The sequence below is a fragment of the Camelus bactrianus genome, chromosome 14 (assembly GCF_048773025.1).
Source record: "Camelus bactrianus isolate YW-2024 breed Bactrian camel chromosome 14, ASM4877302v1, whole genome shotgun sequence".
Lineage (NCBI taxonomy): Eukaryota > Metazoa > Chordata > Mammalia > Artiodactyla > Camelidae > Camelus > Camelus bactrianus.
Window position 1 is genome coordinate 20,401,350 of NC_133552.1, and position 20,753 is coordinate 20,422,102.

General features: G+C 38.8%; 1 protein-coding gene across 3 annotated transcripts in view; it reads right to left on the reverse strand.

Annotated features, from left to right (window-relative positions):
* AKAP11 (A-kinase anchoring protein 11) overlaps window positions 1-20,753 on the reverse strand; it is a 46,685-nt gene extending 25,932 nt beyond the window's left edge. For 2 of the 3 annotated variants that reach the window (XM_045508898.2, XM_045508897.2), the window contains exons 1-4: window positions 13,722-13,845; window positions 8,699-8,808; window positions 3,682-3,798; window positions 990-1,037 (exon numbers count right to left, since the gene is read on the reverse strand). In XM_045508898.2, the coding sequence (XP_045364854.2) occupies window positions 990-1,037; window positions 3,682-3,798; window positions 8,699-8,808; window positions 13,722-13,728 (282 nt within the window). In that variant the 5' untranslated portion in view covers window positions 13,729-13,845. Of the gene's footprint in view, window positions 1-989; window positions 1,038-3,681; window positions 3,799-8,698; window positions 8,809-13,721; window positions 13,846-20,601 lie in introns of those variants that run through there. The other variant, XM_074378228.1, reaches the window with a different exon arrangement.

Consider the following 20,753-nt stretch of genomic DNA (forward strand, 5'->3'; position numbering starts at 1 on the left):
TCTTTGAGACTTTCCCCTCTTTTTTGTATACAAAACAAGTGGTTCCACACACTTAGGGTTTCCAGCTGTGTTACGTGATGCTTGGTGCCAATCTTTTTTATATCATTGTATCCACACAGCACTTCAGCACTTAACAGAATACGGACAAGAGTCCAACATTCTAATTTTAAGTGCGATAGAATGGTCACTGTATTTGGGAGAGGCATATAATACACTAAGGGAAAAAACTCTGGGGTGAGAGAAAGCTTTATTGTGACAGCAATCCTATGCCTTAATGTCCTTCAGTTTCTCACTTCCAGTAAAGTAATGCTGAATAATGAATTACAGCTGTCTCTGCCGAAATTCACTACAATTGTCTCCTCCTAGGAGACGCTTCACTGCCACAAAAGGAAACCCAGGACAACCACAAATTTTAAGAAGCAGCACGAGGTGAGAAAAAGGACGCCTACCACATCTACACCAGCTTCGCCTCCTCTCCACACAATTGTGGGGCTTTCCTCGGCAGATCCTGACTTAACTCTCAGTCCCTCTGTAAATACCGGCCCAAATTAAACAGGCTAAAAGTTTTGGGTTAGCTAACCATTATTTTTTTTTTTTACAAGTTTTAGCTTTTAAATTTAACTCTATCTCAATTAAAAATATAAGAATATGACTGTTGAAGTTAGATTATAAGAAGTACCAAAATAAAAACACAAGTCTCATATTCTACATTATGACAGAATGGAGGAAAAGTTAGCCTGTGGTTTGCAGCCTTCTCAGATGAACGGTTTTTTTGTGGTCTCCTAACCTAAAACTGCTTTCCATTACGAGAATACTCAGTGAAAATGTCCAAGGCACACTCAAAAGCTGATCTCAAAATGTCATCGTTTAAACAGGAATGATTTTAAAAAAAAGGATTTAATGTGAATTCTGGACTAATAAGATAAATTTTTTATGCTCTCAGAATTTCTTTCAAATAACTTCTTTCCAGCTCAATAAACAGATCTTACCTGTATATGAGCAGCATCTGTTTCTTCATTAAAACCTAGAAATGTGACCTGAATAAAAAAGGAATAAAGCTCCATTAGAGTTCTTAAGTCTTGTATCAATTAGACTGTTGAAAGAACTGAGAAACAGGGAAAAAAAAGGATTAAAATGCTGACTGCCCCAGAGAGGATGATAAATTTTTTCAAAGATGATCACAAAGGCTTTTCACCAAAGATTTGGCTCCATAATGAGGCTCCTAAACCTCCCCATATCCACTTCATCAGCAAGTTCCATCACTTCCAGGCCCCACACAGATCTCACACACCCACTGCTCTCCATTCCCCTGCCTCCACGTCTCACCTGCACGACTCCAATCCCCTCCCACCTGGCCCCAGGAATTATCCTGTCACCTCCCTGTCAAAACCGTTCTTGGCTTCTCAGTGCAAAGTCCTAACAGAGGCCCCTGGGTAAGCGGGTGCCTCCAACTTTCCCTCACTTTCATTCATACAAACAGGCCCTCTTTCTGGGTCTAGAACAGAGGAATGTTCTTGCCTAAGGGCCTCAGAGCACTGCCCCGTCAATCTGGATCTCTGCTCCTTGGATGTTTACATGCCAAGCTCCTCCTTTTCTTCAAGTTCCAACCCAAATGCCACCTCCACAGAGAGGCTTTCCCCGGGCACCCCCAAACCTACCTACCTCTTGACTGACCCTCTGTGATACTATCACTTATTTCTTTCAATGCCTTTACAAAGAGATTTCTCTGCAGAAGTTTATATAAATTAACTCTCTAAAGAAAATCTAATGGCCTGAAGAAATGTCACATTATTTAGTAAAAAGGACAAGCTACAGAAAAATGATATGGAGTGTGCACACAATTTCAGCCTTATTTTTAAAAACATGGATGGAAAATAATACTCTAAGACAATATGTCAAATTTTAAGCAGTGGTTAACTATCAATGATGGAATTATAAGTAATCTTATTTTTCTCTATTTTTCCCCCTGTGGTTTTTTTCCTTTCCTAATTCACAGCATTAATTCATTTTCTTTTTTATGCTTTCAGTAGTTCTTATTTTTCTATATGGACTATGTACACTTTTATAACCTGAAAAAAGTATTATTCTAAAAATCCATATTCCCTCTATGTCTCTGACATCATAAGAAAAAATTGTGTCCACTTGAAGATCACTGTTAAACTGTTTAATAAGCAAATACTGCGACTAAACATATGAAATACTTAAATGGTAGCAATATGGATAATTAATTCTCAAGAATTAAAGGAAAACAGCATAGATAAAATATAAAACAACACTCGATATATTTTTGATCTCTTTCTGATGATTCAAAAGCAAGTCAGAGTCTTAGGTCATTCCAGAATCTTTACTCTCAATAACAGGTACTACTTCATAGAAATGTTAATTAATTCTCAGGTGTCTAGGTAGATTATTAACCTACAGGAGCCTGTCTCCTCATCTGTAAAACTTAAGGCACATACCTCCCCTCCCACAGTTGTGAGGGTTAATTAGACAATGTGGGCAAAGCGCCCAGCACACATCGCAGGCACTCCATAATACAGACACACTCAAATACTCAATATCCTTCCTTTCTTCAAAAAGGTACTTTGGGATTTATACACCCTAAAGTGAGACCGAATTCCTTCAGGTTTCCTTTTACTGAACACAAAGAGAAAATACACTGACATGGGGTTGTGAAGATGTCAGCAGAGTTTTGCATTTCCCATCGATCAAGGAATGTGGGCTCAGAGGGGCACTACGTAAGCCGAAGAGAGACGGCTGGAAATTGAGGGCAGACGACACGGAAGACTTATCATGCTAGGCAACAGCTGAGGAGATTAGGGGTGGCTTGGCTTTGCTAAAATGAAGTAAAAAGGGGCAACAAAGAGGACAAGAGCCACGAGCCACAGCACCGAGCTGACACCAGAAGAAGAGACTTAGGTCAGAGAACATCACAGGACTGAAAGCTGTGCTCACCACCCTGTGGAACTACTTCAGATATACTTTCTCAAGGAGCATGAAAGAAAATCATTCCCAAAAATAATTATCAAGAGTATTTATTAGAACCTTGATTTCAAAAAAAATTTTTTTAATTAACATATTTATCAGTTTTGAGCTTCAATGATTCAATACTCTATCACTCTTATTTGGTAAGGTAAATAATGTTTTGATGGATTATGGTTATACTGTAGGAAAAATTTTTACTCCTTTTTATATTAATATATTCAAACAAAGATTGGAAACACTGATGCAGCAGAGAAACAGGTGAGCAAGTTCTATACCCACTGTTAAGTGGTAAATACCTAAATTTCAAAATAAATGTATCACTACTTTTTCATTTTGAATCAAAGCACTGAATTTAAACCACCAAGATAACAATATAAGAAATAAATACATATTTCATTTCAAAGGAGAAAATTTTAGTATTGAAGTCCCAATTTCTGAACATAGTAGAAATTCTCTAATACAGGGCTCTGTTTCCCAATGAGTGGTCGGTCATGCCTGTGCACTGAATTAAATGTGTTCATTATAATACACTAGGGCGATAAGGATAACGGATATTTAAACAGGTACTTCTCACACATGTATTAATATGCAGAGATTTTAGGCATTTTAAACAAAACAGACTACACAGTTCTACCAAGATACATGCAAATGCATTGTGCTGTATTAGGAAAGGGTAGAGAGAGAAGTATGCCCAACCTCAGTCAAATTGGCACGTTCATCCTGCTTTAAACAGTCCTCTGCTGATACACTGCATAGTTCCTTCTCACTCTGTAATAAAGACTTTACAGACTGGAACACATCTTCACTGAAGCTCTGAAAATAAAAGATATTCTTAATTTATTTGATTCTAAGACAAGGTAAAAGATCCTAGAGATAGATTAAATGGAGGGTCACTAACTCTCCAATGAATATTCACTGGACACCTTTTGATATAACAGAACTCAATTTAGCTGAGAGGAAGAAAGAACAAAAGGCTTATGCAGAGCTCACATGCTCAAAACACGCACACCACGGTCCAGGCATTCAAGCTGCCGGAAGATCACGAGGCCAGGTTCTCTTACTCTCACCCTGCTCTGAAACCTAACAGAGCACATACCTGATTTCCAAATCACTGGCAGAACAGAAGCCACCATCTATATAAGAAGATGATGTGGAAGCTTATAGCAAGGTACGCTGAGAACGTGACTGTTCTCATAGCAAACTGGAGATGAAAAAAAGAAAGAGATAGTAACCCAAAATGAGGCTTTTCAGGGGTCTTAAGGCAGCTATGTGATGAAAATGAGGGAAGGCACTTTAGATTCGGCAGAGAAGAATTTCACGAGTGCAAAGAAACTGAGGAAGGAAAAAGTTACACGAAGAAATGAGTGTTACCGTTGGACATAAATAGAGTATTAATTTCTTTTTACCTTATTCTCCTTCTGCTGATATGTTAGCCTGCTCTTCTCTCAGAAACGCCCTTCCTCCCCAGTGTTCCCTGCAGAAACCCTACCCATCCCAAGACCTGTGAGGATTTTCCCACCCCTTAGTCATAATAAATCTCTTTCAAAGTTCCTACTGTACTGTTTGCTCATTAAGATCATTTAAGCTATATCACGATATATTACAATTACTGTTTTCAGATACATTTGGCTTTCCTACTGATTAAACAAAATTACTGAGGTTAGAGATTATCTTTTACTTATTTACCCAGATTTCAGTACCTCACATACCATATGAACTCAAGAAATGTCTGCTAATCTTAATAAATTAAAAATTTGTAGAAATCTTCATTCTAAGAGAAGAGATGCAAATATGAAATCAGAGTAATTATGAAAAGAAAAAGTAATGCTAAACCTGAACTTTCAACATGAATTCAAGATTCTTTAAACGTATGTACTACGTTTTTCCATTGACAGATCACAGAAGCAATGACCCTCAGCAACAATGAGCACACCCAACATCCAGATTTTGATTTCTAAATACCACTCACCAATTAAAAGAACTAGAACTCCTTGGAAAAACAGCTGGTTCCAGGAATGAGGCAGAAAAGTATGAAGTGTGGCTGGAACATCTTAGTGCAGACAAACAGGGTTATTTCATAAAAACACAGAAACCAGCTTGAAGGAATTCCTATTGGCCAAATTTGGGATAATCTGAGCATTAAAAGAATAAAAGTGATAATGGAGTGTAACAACTGAATTTTTTTTAAATTATGAGTCCATTATAAGAGACAGATAAGAGAGTAGCGGTTGGGAGAGAGTGCTTCTTTATATTAGAATACTGGCTAATAAATATGGACAGGATGGCAAAATTTGAAAATTCCATTTGTAACTCTCAGTGTAATTACTGATTTGGGAAAAGATCATCAATGTATCTTAATCCAGTAGGTTTAAAGCTATCAGGAAACAAGATACACTGCCTTGCAGCATCACCCTACAGATTACTTATTAATAGTATTAATTACAAAGGGATTATGTGTCTTTATATTGGAGATGTCTGGTGATTTCAACCTTAACCACCTGGTCAAACCTGGCCCTAACAATAAGCACCTTCTGATCTGACAAAGTGGAACGATCACAACATCATCTTTGAGGAGCTCCTTCTGAACCTAACCACAAGAGGAAACAAATGAATTCAGAATACAGGGATATTCTACAAGATAACTGGTACAGATCTTCCAAAAAAGATTTGCTGTCATGAGACAAGAATCTGGACCACTGATGAGGGAAAACTTTCCTTTAAAAAGAATGCCAGTTAATTATGTAAAAGAAATAATAAAATTAGGAAAACCACCACTGCATAACTTTCAGGAACTAACAGATTCAGGAAAGGGTCATTCATCAAGGGAAGCCAAAATATTAGATGCAAGTTGAAAAAATAAGATATTTGCACACTACCAAGTATTATCCCAAAAATTATATGCTAAATAAAAAACAGAATATATACTTTTTAAATGGAGAGTTCTGGCAGTTACTACCTTAATCAACTAACCAATTTTTGCATCATTAACCTTAGAAAAACCTGAAATTCTGTCCTTTCATCACCCTACAAAAAGTATTCTTGCTAAAAATGTTTAACCTGCATCTAATTTATGCCTTTACTCCTAACTTCTAGTTTACATGAAATAGAGAGGCGAGAAGAGTAAATTAACTAGCACTGTGAGAAAGCAGCCAGACAAATCCAGAATATAGAACATTGCACAAGAAACTGGCCTGGCCTAACCAAAAAGTCAGTCTTGAATTAAAAAAAAGAAAAAAAGGCGGGGGGGGGGGGTACTCTTTCAGACCAAAAACATGTAAGTAAGTTGTCACCATCAAACACAACAGGAGCTACAACTGAATCCAAAGTGGGAGTGGGGCTGGGGGGGAGGGACTATAAAAGACATTTTAGGAGTAATAAAGGAAGTCTTAGTATGGCTGGGTATTAGATATAAGGGAATTATATTTAACTTTCTTGGATGTGATAATGGTATTATTGTTACGTGGGAGGATGTTGTCATTCCTGGGAGAAGCATGCTCCAGTGTTCGGGGGAAAGAGACATTAAGACAGTTAAGTGTCACGAGGATTTACTGTAGAGCACAGGAAACTCGTAATAACGAGAGCACAGTATCTCATAATAACCTATAATGGAAATGCATCTGAAGCTGTTAACCTGAATCTAACACAATACTGTAAATGAACTACAATACAGTTAAGAAAAAAAAAAGACCATTCATTAGCTTTTAAACGGTTCTGCCAAAAAGTGAATACATAGACACACATACACACACACACAAACAGTCACATAGAAAGAAGAAAAAATATTAACTGCTAAATATAGGTGATTGGTATGCAGGTTTATATGTGGATGTACTATGGTTTTAATTTTTCTATATGCTCAAAATTTTTCATAATAAAATGTTAGGGAAAAATCAATGGAGTAGGAAGTATAGCTCTTTCGGATTCTCATAATACTCGATTCTCAGTAAATATTCAATGTATCTGTACCTTTAATGCAAAGTAAAGTGAAAGCTAGAGAATTCAAGTATACCTTTCAATTTCCACATTAGCCAATAGGGAAGTCTTTGTCATTCAACTATACCAAGTAAAGGTATCAAAAGTGGTAATTAAGTGTATACATAACACACATACATATAACAAGTATATAATATTTAGATTCAGGGAGGCAGAGGGTATAGCTCAGTGGTAGAGCATGTATTTAGCAAGCACAAGATCCTGGGTTCATTCCCCAGAAGCTCCATTAAAAAAATAAACAGAACCTTATTACCACCCCCACCACAAAGTATACAGGGCTGTATGTCAATTATATCTCAATAAAACTAGAAGGAAAAAAATTTTTTTAAATAATTTAAAAAAATATTTAGATTCACATATTTTTTATCTAAAAGGGTTTCTAAGTATTTAATTCAAGTCAACTCTTTATCGTGTGCCTAATACAAATAATGTGCTGAGTAACAAAGACATTCAATTAATAGTATAAAGCTTCAGATGGAGCCTAACTCCTTATCTCAGGAATATACTGGTAAATTCTAGTCAAAGAGGCACACAGTGTAATGCCTGAAGAACAAAGTCATTAGCTCACTGCTGTATTTTGTGCATATATATTTCTTAGTTCTAATTATTAATTTAAAGCAGTCAGTTTAAAGCTATGGGTCCCCTTGCTCATTTGAAAAAATGTGTAATATACTACAGTTTACAGAAAGGAGAAATACAGAGAAAATAGCTTTTATTGTACTCCTTTTTTTTCCAAATTAAAAAGTGGACTTACTAAGTCTAAAGGTACCTGAAAATACACGGGGTATATTACTTAAAAATGTAATTACCACCCTGTTTAAGTTTATTTTCTGTTTTCCAACCTTGTAGACACCTGTAGATTTGACAACCACTCTCACAGCGGTCAAACCCAAAGATCTCTGAAGGAGTGAGTAACTAAACGAAAAAGCAGGCCTAGAAGCTTGTCCGAACACTCGCGATTAGAAGTCAGAAAGAAGACCTGCAAAGGAGACAAGAGTCTTAAGAGAGAAGAGAGGAAAACAGCTGTAATGAAAGAAGTCAAAGAGCATCTTAACACGTGGGGACCTGTCAGCAGTGTCACACAACGCAGAAGACGAAGCCTAAAGAAAAAGGTTAGCAAAGATGCTAACCACCCTCCAGTATCTGTTCTCCCTTCCTTCAAGAAACACCCTCAAAGCTTTGGCAAAGACAAAAATGTCAAGAAATGAAAGGGTAACCTAATCATCTTAAGAGAGAAAAAGAGAGGAGGTTCTTCCTCAGACCAGAAAGCAGAAAGGTTCAAGAATCACATTTGATTTGCTCACTACTGCTTATCCACCCGATGCCCAGCACAGGGCCTGGCATATAAGCAGCACTCAGATTCCTACTTGCTGAGTGAGTGAATGAATGAATGGATGGCAATATTGTGGGGGCAAAGCTATATAAGAAAACGCACACCTGATACTTACATTGCTAAAAAGAGGACAGAAAAGTAATCGGCTGAGAAGAAATAAGGAAACAGCGTGGTCTTTGGGAAATAAAGTTCATTGTCTTCAGGATTCCATATCAGTATTTCAAATATGCTAATCTTTGCAATATTTTGTTACCAATTTCAATAATGAGATTCATTTTAAAACAAGAATACCATAGCATAGCTGCTTCACAAGACTTTGACTTAAAAAAAAAAGTCACCATTTTCATTAAAACTATCCCTAAAAAGAATCTAATACAGTGAACTTACTTTTCTGACAGATGCTCTAGTTTTCATGCGACTGTTTTTGAAAGTCTGGAAGGTCGCCATAACTATGTAGCTGTTGTAAGTAATCAATGAAGGGTTAATCCATAAAACACCTAAAGAAAAACAAGAAAAAGAAAATAATTTGTTAGTCTTAGTGATTCAGGCAAGCATTTTGTCCTAAAATAACTTCCTTACATTCAGTCACTAAAAAAATAAAATAAAATCATAAACAAAAATTCTCAGACATAAAAATTTACTAAGCAATCCATCATGGATATTTGAAAAATATGTGAATACTGGTATCTTAATGAGATAACCAAATTTTACAAAAATCTTGTTTGTAGGTAGCGGGGAGAGTATAGCTCAGTGGTAGAGCACCTGCTGAGAAGGCTTGGGGTGCTGGGTTCAATCCTGGGTACCTCCATTAAATAAATAAATAAACCTAATTACCCCCCCAAAATAAATATTATTTTAAAATCTTATTTTTAAGTTCAAAATTATTATGACATAGTTTACCCTTATCTAGTCAATTTCATTGCCATTTTTGTCATTACAAATTAGGAAAGACTTAAAAGCCTCATTAAGAAATATTTGGAAAATCTTTTAATGTCTAAAACAAAGAATTTTACTAAAGGAATCCCAGCCTTCATGGCTCCTGAAAGTCACGCTATTCCTACAACAACTGTGAATGCGCTCGGCATTTTATTTCTTGGACAGAAAGGTTTGACAATATACAAATGAGAATATGAAATCTGTATATATCAAATAATATCAGATAAAAAGAAATGTCTTATATAGGAATCTTAACGGCATCCCAATAACTAAGTTCAAAAATTACCTAGTTGTGGTTTTCAAGACATTTGGTTAATATAAATTTACACGATTAAGAGATTTATATGCAAAACCAAACTTCAACCTAGTCCCCAGCAGAACTGTAAAAAAAACTAAATTTTAGTGGAGCTGTAATTTTATACTCTTTCACTACAGAGATAAAACTGAAGTATGTGTGCACATGCATACATGCACCTCCCTTCAGAGATTTCTAGATTCTATTTTAGACAAAGAATTATAACGATATTCTATTCTTAAATCCTAATGGTCTCTTTAACAATAAAATCTGATTAATAATTGCACTCGAAGGGGCTGTCAGAAAGGCCAAGGAGGCCCCCACAGCACAGGAGAGAGATTAACAGACCAGGATGCAGACGAGTATCCTGCATGTCCCCGCTGTACCTCTCATTAGCTTTACCTCCCCTGAGTAAACTGCCGTATCTCTGGATCTGTTTCCTCCATGCATATTACCTCGATGTATACTACCCTACTTACTGGACAAGTTTATTTTAAGAATCAAATGGAAAATAATCTATAGAAGGCACTTTGGGAATTATAAAATATAGGTAAAAGAAAAATTAAAATATTTACTTATGGACCAAAATGATCAAGAGGACCAAAACTCGAAAAAGAAGATGTAAATATAAAGGTTTATGGGACCAAAGCAAGAAAATAATCCTTGTCTTTGTCGCAGGCCAACTCACTCTCCTTTTTTTTCCCACTATGTTCTCTTCAATTGCCAGAAACCCTCAGAGGCAAGTGGACTTGCTTCAAACTTCACATAAAATATATAAAATATAGGGGACAACACAAGGGTTTCAGAGAAGTGAAACTCTCCAACTCATCTCCTGAGTAAACCGGCACCACCTTTCTGGAGGGCAATTCTGCAGTGCGTTTCCAAACCCTGAAAATATTCCTACCCGATGATACAACAGTTCTCCTTCTGGGAATTCATCAAAGGAGACGATGCTCCTGGAGCAGCTAGGGTTCTAAGAGAGCTTGCAACGCACCAAGTGCTGTGCTGAGAGATTTCCATGCACATCCCACACACAATCCTTCGGACCGACAGAGGCGCACCCCCATTCTACAAGGAGAAATACGGAGGCAAGGGGAAATTAACAGTTCACCAGGCCACACAGTAAGCAGTAGAGAGCTGAGATGCAAATCCCAAATCTTCGCACTTCAGCCCCCAGGCTCTCACCCTCATCTCCTGCGTAATAAAGATGTGAAAAGCTGTTCATCACACTTTATAGTAGAGAGAAATGAGGAGTGCTCCAGATTCCAGAAACAGGAGAGCAACTGCAGAACCCAGACTAATTCCCACGATGACACAACACAGTGTGGAAGGACGGAGGACCCGCACAGAGCATCCTTACTTCCTCTGACTCCTAACCTTGTCTGCAAGGGCGGGTTGGGAAAAGAGGTGGGAAACAGCAGTAACCTTCGCAGCTGCTGCTGAAGTCAATATGAGCAAAGGTGAAACATGGACTCACTGGAGGCTTTACAAGGGAAGAAACTGACCACTACCTCATGGGTACCTCATGGGAAGGGGGCGGTGCGACAGGTCAAGCGCCTGAGGGAAGAAACAGTTACAAGTAGGGAGGGGAGGCTGGAGGCTCTGAGGCAACAGCCTGCATTTCACACCTTGAACTACCCCAGTTCATCACCTGTAATACTTCTCAACAGCGGACCTAAACAGTACTCCCTTTTCAAGGCTGAGTACTAAAGAATCCAGTATGGACCTATGAAGAATCATTAAACGTGCACACATACACACACACATACACACACACACACACACAAGAAATACACTAAAGAAAGGAAAAAAAGTCCAGATAAATATAATCACACCACCCAAGATGCATATTGTCCAGTTTTAGCATAGTACCTGAGAATTCATACTCCTAAAAAAGAAACTAAATTTAATTCCACATTTACACTCTGCTTCATTGAAGAAAAATACAAAGGAGATGAATCTTACTCCATCACTTTGTGTTTAACCTAAAACATAAACAAAATATTATCTCATAAAGAAAAAAAAATCAGAGAATATCTACGTAACAGTCTACAAAAGTGAATCTGACATGAGATGGTGTGACTCACAGTTCTGGTAAAGCAAAGAAACAAAAATCATCTTTGGAAAAGATACAAAGACAGGTGGGGGCTGAAAGTAGCAGAGCAGGGTTTTGCCACCATCTTTTACAATTAGAAGGAATGTAGTTTTAGACAGATTTCACAAAAGGAGCAAAAATGCAGTATTTTCTCCAGAACACCTTTATGATACAATAATAAACTTTTCATTTAATGTTTTTTTGTTTGTTTGTTTTGTGTCCCATTCTGGGTGAATAAACAAGAGTCCTAAACAGGGTATAAGTAAGTATGTTTCTCTACAGTCAAATAATTAAAGTGAACCTGGATAATTTTTTACAAAGCAGATCATACACAAGAAAGTACCAACAGACAAGGCCAACAACTGAAAAGTAAGCTGCTAGAGCTCAGGAAAGCCACAGGATATAAAAACAATACCATGAAATAAATTAAACCCCCTGAGAAGCTGCAAGAGAATAGGACAGATATTGCTGAAAAACTGGAACCAAGAAAGTTTTAAGAAATGTCGCAGAATATAAAAGACGACAAATGAAAGCTGGAGAAACAAGTATTATAAAGAGTACAGAGAACAGGTATCGGACACTTGGAATAAATGACACTGATCCTTTGATCCTACGGTTTCACTTCTTAAAATTTATCCTACATAAGTACTTCCACAAAATTTGTGAAGACATATGTGAAAGAATAGTCACTAAAACAAAAAAGGATGAAAAAAACAAAAATAATCTACAAGTCCATCAATTCAAATAAATTATAATACATTCACGTGACTATCACCCCGCTGCTGGAAAGAGTCAGAGCAATACATACTGATGTGACAGCGTGTCTACAGTATATTAAGGGGAAAAGCAAATTATGGAACAGTGTAAACAGTGTGCCCTCTACTTGTGATTTTAAAAAAAGAATTATATATACACACAATTCCAACATGCATGTATGTGTGTGTTCGTACACGCCAAGGAAATACTATGATGGATACAGACTAAACTCATGACAGTGGCGACTCATGTGACAACTAGGATTTTTTTTAATGTCATAAAATGTCAAATATCTACAACATGGAAAGACGATAGATTATTAGATAAAATAAGGCAGGTCCCAGCATGTTCACATTATCCCATTTTATGTAAAATCTATATTAATACGTGTGTGTATTTATATATGCAAATATGAAAGAGAACATATACCAGATGTGTACAAACACTGGTTTTATCTGGGTAGATGCAGTTCTGTGTGTTTTATCTTCTAGATGTGCATAAATTCTTTTATAATAAGAAAAATATTTCAAAAGTCCTTCTTCCTCTCCTCTGGCCTAAGAAATGTTCAAGTCAGCATCATCTCTTTCTTGACCTTTTTAATACCATGAGTTAACCAAGCCAAGGAGTCTCTGAAACACCTTCCTGGTCTGCTGTCAATGATACTGTTCTATCCTGACCCTATTCCTACTGCACTAGTTCTCAAACTTCAGTGCTTGCACAGATCAGCTTCTCTCTAATTCCCCCTCTCAACAAGATCCAAATTCAGGAAGTCTACGTGGAACCTAGAAACTGGTACCTTTAATAAGTCCCCTATGTGATTTCTGATTGAGAAACACCTGTCTGTCTCTTTAGTCATTACATTTGCCTCCTTCCCCAAATTCTTTCAAAGCTTATTACTCAAAGACTAATATTTCTAACTTCCTCTTTGGTACTCATTCTATTTAGTTTTCCAAGGATATTTTATTTCTACCTCTGGTTTAACTATGCAAATAACTCCCTAATATATACCTCCAGTTCAGTTCTTGCACCTGAGCATCAATTCCTTGTATCCAATTTTTTATTAGCTACTTCCAAATAAATATTCCAGTTACTCTGAAATTAGAATGTTCAAAAATTGAATAAAAATTTCTCTCTAAACAATCTCCTCCTGTTTTCTTCGTATCAGTAGCAGCCAGAAAACCAACCAAGCCAGTAGGTCACGCTGGAAAATGGCCTTTCTCTCAATCACTACTGACAACCGTATCTAGTCAACCACCACATCCTAACCCATCCTCCTCCCCAACCCCCTCAGATGTGCCCTCTCTTCTGTCAGCTGAACTGCTACTTACTCTTCATGCATCAGTTCAAGGACCTCTCTCCTTAAGAAAGGCTTGGATCATATCCTTTATCCCTCCTTGCCCAAGCAGCAGCCACCTCCTTTATGCTCCCAAAGTGGTTTGGCCTTTACTCCTTTGACGCCATTATCTGCATGCTTCTTTGCTTTTGCAAGTTTTGAAGACAAAAGTGTTTTATTGTATTTGTAAGCATTCAAACATCTGCTGAATACATAAAAAGCAGTTCTTTTTAAAGAGCAAAATAACAGTAAACATTCAAATATCTGCTGAATAAATAAAAAGCAGTTCTTTTTAAAGAGCAAAGTATAACTTTAAATAATGAAATGGACACCTCCACATTTAGTGAATTATTTGTGAAAGTGTAATTAAAATTTTCCAATAATTTCCAGTTTTATAGTATTTGGGAACATATTTATCATAAATGCTCCAAAAACACATTTTTGCCAAGTCCCAAATGGCCAGGTGTTAAAAATAAATATTCTGCTGAATATAAATACGACAAAACAGGGAAAAATAAAGGATATCTTAGTTTTCAAACATCAGACAACAGACAGTGCAAGACTGTGTTCCCTGAGAGAAGAGAAACACTTTCAGGTCATGACACAAGGAGAGGGAAGTAAGTGGTTTGGCAGTCTTACCAAGTTGCAGAGACAGAGATCAGAGTTCGGGAAAGCAGAGGTGGCTAGGATTTGCAAGGCAGAGTACTGGAGGGAGGGCTCCGAAAGAGAGCCTTAGAGATCTGCAGGTGAGTTCCCCAGGCTCCCTGACTGAATACCCATCAGTGCTGAGTTGTCTGAGGTCGGGGGCATAACTACCAGAGAATAGTGGGTCAGACAAAACCTGGAGCCAGACAGGGCCTGGAATAGGCTGCACTCCCACCAACCAGAGTGGAAACACTTTGTAATGTATCAGGCAAAGGATAGACTCCTCGGAAGGAAATCGCCTTGTTAGGGCACTAAGTCGGCACTACAGCTAAAGGCTGTTCTGGACTTACTCTAACAAAGCATAAAGGAAAGCCTCAGAACAATCCAACAGATGCCAAATAACCTAACTGTAGACCCCCTAACTGAACCCAACACTCTTAAAAAATACAACAAAATTAAGCAAGTAACAGCATAAAACTCAATGGCTGGCACACAATCCAAAACTACCAGGTATACAACAGAGAAAAATATGACCCATGAGGAGGAGAAAAAGTCATTAAGTGCAGACCTAGAAATGACGGAGATGATGGAATGAACAGAAAAAATGTTAAAACTGTATTACGAACGTGCTCCATACACTCAAGAGGAGAGAGGAAAACATGATCATGGTAAGGAGAGAAACAGAAGATGGAAAAGACCCAAATTGAACTTCTGGAAATGAAAGTTAAATACATACCAGATGCAATTAACAGCAGATTAGATACTGTTAAGAGGAAAGTTCAGTGAATTTAAAGACAGAGCAACAGAAACCATCCAACATGCTGCACCAAGAAACTTAAACACAAGCAAAGCAGTGTCAATGACTAACTAAGAAAGGTGAATAACTGGAGTCCCAAAGTACGTGGGGGGGAGGTGGGCAATGTATGAAGACAAAATGGCTCAGAATTTCCCAAAGCTGATGAAAACCATAAACTGACAAGGAAGATCAACAAAGCCTCAGGAAAATAAACATGAGGAAGACCACACCCGTACACATCAGAACCAAATTCCTGAAACCTAGTGACAGAGAAAAATCTCAAAAGCAACCAGAGAGGAAAGTACCCATTATATCCAGAGGAACAAAGACAGCAAACTTGTCAGAAACTATGTCAAACCATAAAATACGACAATGGAGCAACATCTAAAAAAATTGTCAACCCAGATATCCACACCCAGTGAAAATATCTTCCAAAAATTAAGGCAAAATAAATTGATTAGAATTAAAAAAAAAAAACTGTGAGAATTCATCACCAGCCAACCATCACTAGAACCACTGTTTAAAAAAAATAATTTCTTCAGGCAAAAGAAAAAAAAAAAAAGAAATACTAGATGGAAATCTGGATCTAAACGAAGGGTAATATCTGAAAGGGTCAATATGAGGGTAATATAAACAATGTTTTCTCCGTTTTTATTCCCTTAAAAATAACTAAACTGAAAATAATAGCATGTTATGGGGTTTACAACATCCATGGAAATAAAATGAATGACAAAATAACACACAGTACGATGGAGGTGGGCTGGAGTTGAAAAAATACTGTTCCAGACACTATACAAGAAGCAATACTGATTAAGTTACATTGAAAACCCTAGGGCAACCATGAAAAACAAAATAACAGAATAACACAGCAGAGTAACAGCAGTGTAACAGGGATGAGACCCTCTTTTTGCAGGTAAGGAAGCTGAGGCTCATCTTTACAGGCCAGCTATAAGCATGCAATTAAATAATACATTTAAAAAACAGTACCCAATATAAAAGAAACTGAAATGCTAACTTCTTCCTTGGGTACAGACCTGCCGTTTGACTTATAAAATCTAAAAATATCACAGCTATCAGTTACTATTTTGTTTTGTCCTTCAACGCAATAATCATGTAAAAAAGATGTGCGTGTAGCATCCACTAAGATATAAGTACTTCTCTATCTGTATGCCAACAATAAACACAACATTAAAAAAAAAAAAAGGCCTAAAATATCGAGGCTGTGCTTTCCATGTGAATATGCTTCCTGGAAGATAGAGTAATAATGGCCTTAACCTTATGCATAACCCCATCTACAAGATTATTTTTAACAAAAAACATGTTCAGAATTTTAACTCAGGAACATATTTCTCTTTATCAGTAACATCTGTGACGCCATGGCTCTCAGAATATATTGCTGAAAAGGCATTTAAGCAGCTCTTGCAAAAAGTAATAAGGCTCTACCCTAAGCTGCCAGTAGCAGGAATGAGTGAACAGATCTGCTTTGCAGATGCACCAGTGCATGGCACATAGAAGGGACTTTAAAAGCCCGTGCAGAATCTGTTAACCGACAGCATACAGGAGGCATAAGAAAAAAGAGTATCAAAGATAATTTTAAGGTTTCAAGCTTAGGGAGCTGGAAGAAAAATGTAGCCTCTGCCAATTACAGGGTACCTGGAAGACAGCATTTTATGTCAACTTAATAGCCAAAGGGCATGTAAAAAATACACACTTAGTTGGGGTGGTCAGAGCTAGAGATGCTGCTCGAGGAATCATCTGCCCATACGGAGCTTGAAAGCTGATCCTAGAGACTGGGAAAAAAACAGAGGATCAAGAGAGGATCTAAGAGGACAACCATGATAAAGGGCTCCCGGGCAAGTGAGCAAAGAACTGCAAATAAGCAGCAGTCTGAAAAGCAGGCCAGGTAAAGGTTTAGGAGAATTTACTGTTGCTGAAGTCAAGAAATAGTTTTAAGCATGGGGTGTTCAGCACTAGACTTCCAAACTCCTGAGGGCAGGAATGGTATTCTCCCTTCCCTGTAGGCTCCCACAGAAACTGCCACCCTGTACACACTCCACAGTAGTAATACCACCCCCATATAGTGTGCCAGTTGGGCATTGCTTAGTTGCTATTAAACAGAATTCACATTTCTCACAACGTAAGTTGCTGTTATTATACCCATTTTACATATAAGGAAACTGAGGCACAAAACATTAACATAATTGCCCTCGCACACCTAGGAGAATCTGTCCCAAGAGACCATGGCTGAGGGCAAGTTCAGTGCAGCACTAGAGGAAAAATACAAACTGCAGGATGCTAAAGCACACCGGAAGCACCCACCACTTCCTCCCTGCTCACACCCCCTTTATTAGAGGACTTCTGGTACCTCGTCTGAAAAAGTACAAACTGTGAGACACACCTAAGTCCCCTTCCCATCCGTTTTCCCATCCCCATGTTCTCCCACCCCCTCAGCCAACTGGACCAGAAGTAGATACCTGACCAACTGGATTAACTCTCTAGAAACTCAAAATTAAAATATGGAGATGTTTGTTGAGAATCCTGCTACAAAATCAAAATGAGTCTTGTGTTTGCACCACAGCAAACCAAAGTTTCATGCAAACCAAAGGTATGGGGAAACAGAAACGAGAGCTTTAAAGAGAGCCAATCTGAAAGAATTGGAAACAGACATTACAGAGTAACAGAGACAGAAGCCAATGTCATGTGCTCCCTGAGAAAAACTGGCAGAGTAAACGGCCTGAAGATGTTCTGGATCCCAGGATGCTGAGCTGGACTTCAGAAGCAGTCCTGCAACTGTATGACAAATGCCCTTTTCAAATAAGTTCATTCCAGTGGTTTCTGTTCCTTGCAGCCAAATAATGCTCAAGCCATTAAAAGAGGTCAAAGAGAAAAGAAAAAACAAAAACAAAACAAACCCTGAGTAAGCAGTTACTACGTGCTTCATGATAATCTGAAGTTAAGTCTCTGTCGTGTCAGGATTGAAGAAGAGATTCAATACTATCAGTGAACAGATTGCCAGACTCCCAAACTCTACACTGTACCTCATTTTCATTCAAGTAACATCCAATCTGTTCCAAATCACTATGCCATTTATCTTTTTTTCCCCATGAAACATTTTCAGATTAACCCAAAAATGTTGACTTCTCTCCTTTTATCCTGCCCAGTGTCTAACCCATACATTTCACATGCCTATATGCTAGTAAATATTTTAGAATAAAATAAACTCTTACATATAAAGATGAGTGGCAGAAAGAAGATACTTGGATCTGTTTGCTCTGTTTTTAAACTGATAAAGTATTTTTCTTTCCCTCCCTTCCTTTACCAGTTTATACCCTTAACTCAAGCCCAGGCTAGCTTACATCTTTTCCTGACCTGTCCCACTGCTCCTTCCCTCCAAACGGTTGACTTTACTACTATAATGCAGGCCACTTCACAGAAGAACAAATTCAGCTTGCCTAAATAATTATCCTACCCAAAGTGACTCCAACTACTTTTCAAAGGCAAAACGAAGCAACTATCTACATCCTAAAGATCTGAAACCCTCGCCAAAAGGTGATAAAGGTTAGCAAAAAATCCTGGTTTTCTATCCCTGAAATTCAGCTTGCCAAGATCGAATGGCAAGGAATTTTTTAAAAATCTATGCAAGTTTCTTCTGCCCATTCTCAAAAAGACTGCCTAACTTATCCACATCTTCTCCAAGTATACACAGAACTCCACTGCGTATTTACAACTGGAAATTTCCCTAAGAATAACCTAAAATGCATGGTTTGATTTGGTTTGATTTACTTTTCCAGACAGTTAAGTTCTTGGAATTTTGTAATTTTTAATTTTAAAAAATTATATAAAAAAAAAAGACCTTAAATGTACTATCCTTCTTCTAGCCTTGAAAGGCGAAGAAAGACTTCTTCCAGCTCCAGACTTATCCCAGGAGTTCAGAAGCTAAAGAATTTCTCACTGTGGTTCAGGGTCTTCACAAGTCCCATATTCTGAACAACGGGGTAGTATCATTAGCCTAGAAGTAAACCACTAGGCCCTTATTAATAATGCAGCTGTGTGGGTACAGACACTAATCGCTAGTTACCAGCTATGCTTGGAAATCCATTTGTTCTGACTTCCTTACATTCTCTGATATCTTACAGACTGCTGTTACTCACACCTACCACTACGAGTGAAATTCACTGGCAACTCTTGGGTCATTTCTGCCAACAAGACCATAAAAATGCATGAATAACCAAGGTACTACTTGAAAAATGTGACTGTGTATATTTAAACACATTCATTTAAATGGTACTATTTTAACTGACACTGTTTGGGCTGGAAACTGGGCTGCCATTTACTCTAAAATCATAAACAAGATACTAAAATCATCTTTGCAGTGCTGAGTACCCTATATTTTCTGAGTAATCCATGTTTTCTATTTCGAGACATATCAAAATTAGTATCTATGAATATTAACATCCCTAACAAGGTGGAAAGAAGCTAAGGAAAGCTTACAAGTTTTGCAAGGGACTGAATAATTATAAAGCTGAAAATAACCAGAATTTTTAATTCCAGTCTGCACTAAGGCCATTAGAAATGTGTCTCAGCAGCATTTCTCACCCTGAGATTTCCTTCACATCTTAAGCTAAACCACCTCCAGTTTAATAAGGTTTCAGAGGAGGGGGAAAACAGAATGGCTCCCACGTCATACCACTGTGGTGGTTTAGATTCTACTGCCATCGTCATTTTGCCAACGTTTTTAACACTTTGGTCACATCGACTTGTTTTTTATAAAGCAGTTTAGGTGCCTGGAATAATAGGAGTATACTCCATCCGTTTGGAATACGGATGGCCAGCATTTATGCCATTTAACAGCCTTGGAGCCAATCTGACAGCGAATCCAAATATCAACACTCCGTGGAGCTGCTTGACGCTTTCCGTTTCTGTCACAAGATTTGGGCTGTGCCTGGTTCCAGGGCTCAAGGGTTCTGACAGTGAAGGATGCTGTTCGGGGACAAAGTGCAACGTCCTCCTCCTGCATATGCTCCAGTGCGCGCACCACGAACACAAACTAAGCACACGCACCAGTACGCACCGAAGGGCCCCGGCTCTGAAGACCTCCCTGGGGATGGAAACTGAGCTTGTCATTCAAAGGGGCTGCTGCTCCGCCGCCACACTCGGACCCCAGGAAGACCCGTCTCGAGCCCGAGGACACCCCTCCCCCCAACCAGCCCGGTGCTTTGGGCTTCCTCCCTCCACCCCGCTCCTCCCGCCCTCCTCCCACCGCTGTGCGAAGGCGCAGCTCCTGGCAGCCCTGAAGTCAGAGCAGGGACTGCGGGCAGGCGGAGGGGCTGCGGCGTCCGAGCCGGGCCGCTCCATCCACCGCGGCCCCACTCCCCCGCCGCCTCCCCGGCCAACAGCGCTGCTCACACCGCGGGCGGGTTCGCGCCCGGCTCACCTGGGGGCCGCAGCCTCCGCAGCTCACAGGCATGTCACCGGCCCGCAACGACCAGCTGCGCGAGCTGCCGAGCAGGCGGGCGACCCCACCCGCAGCGGCCCCCAGCCCTCCCCCCCCTCCCCGCCCCGCGGCCCGCCCCCGCCCTGCCCACC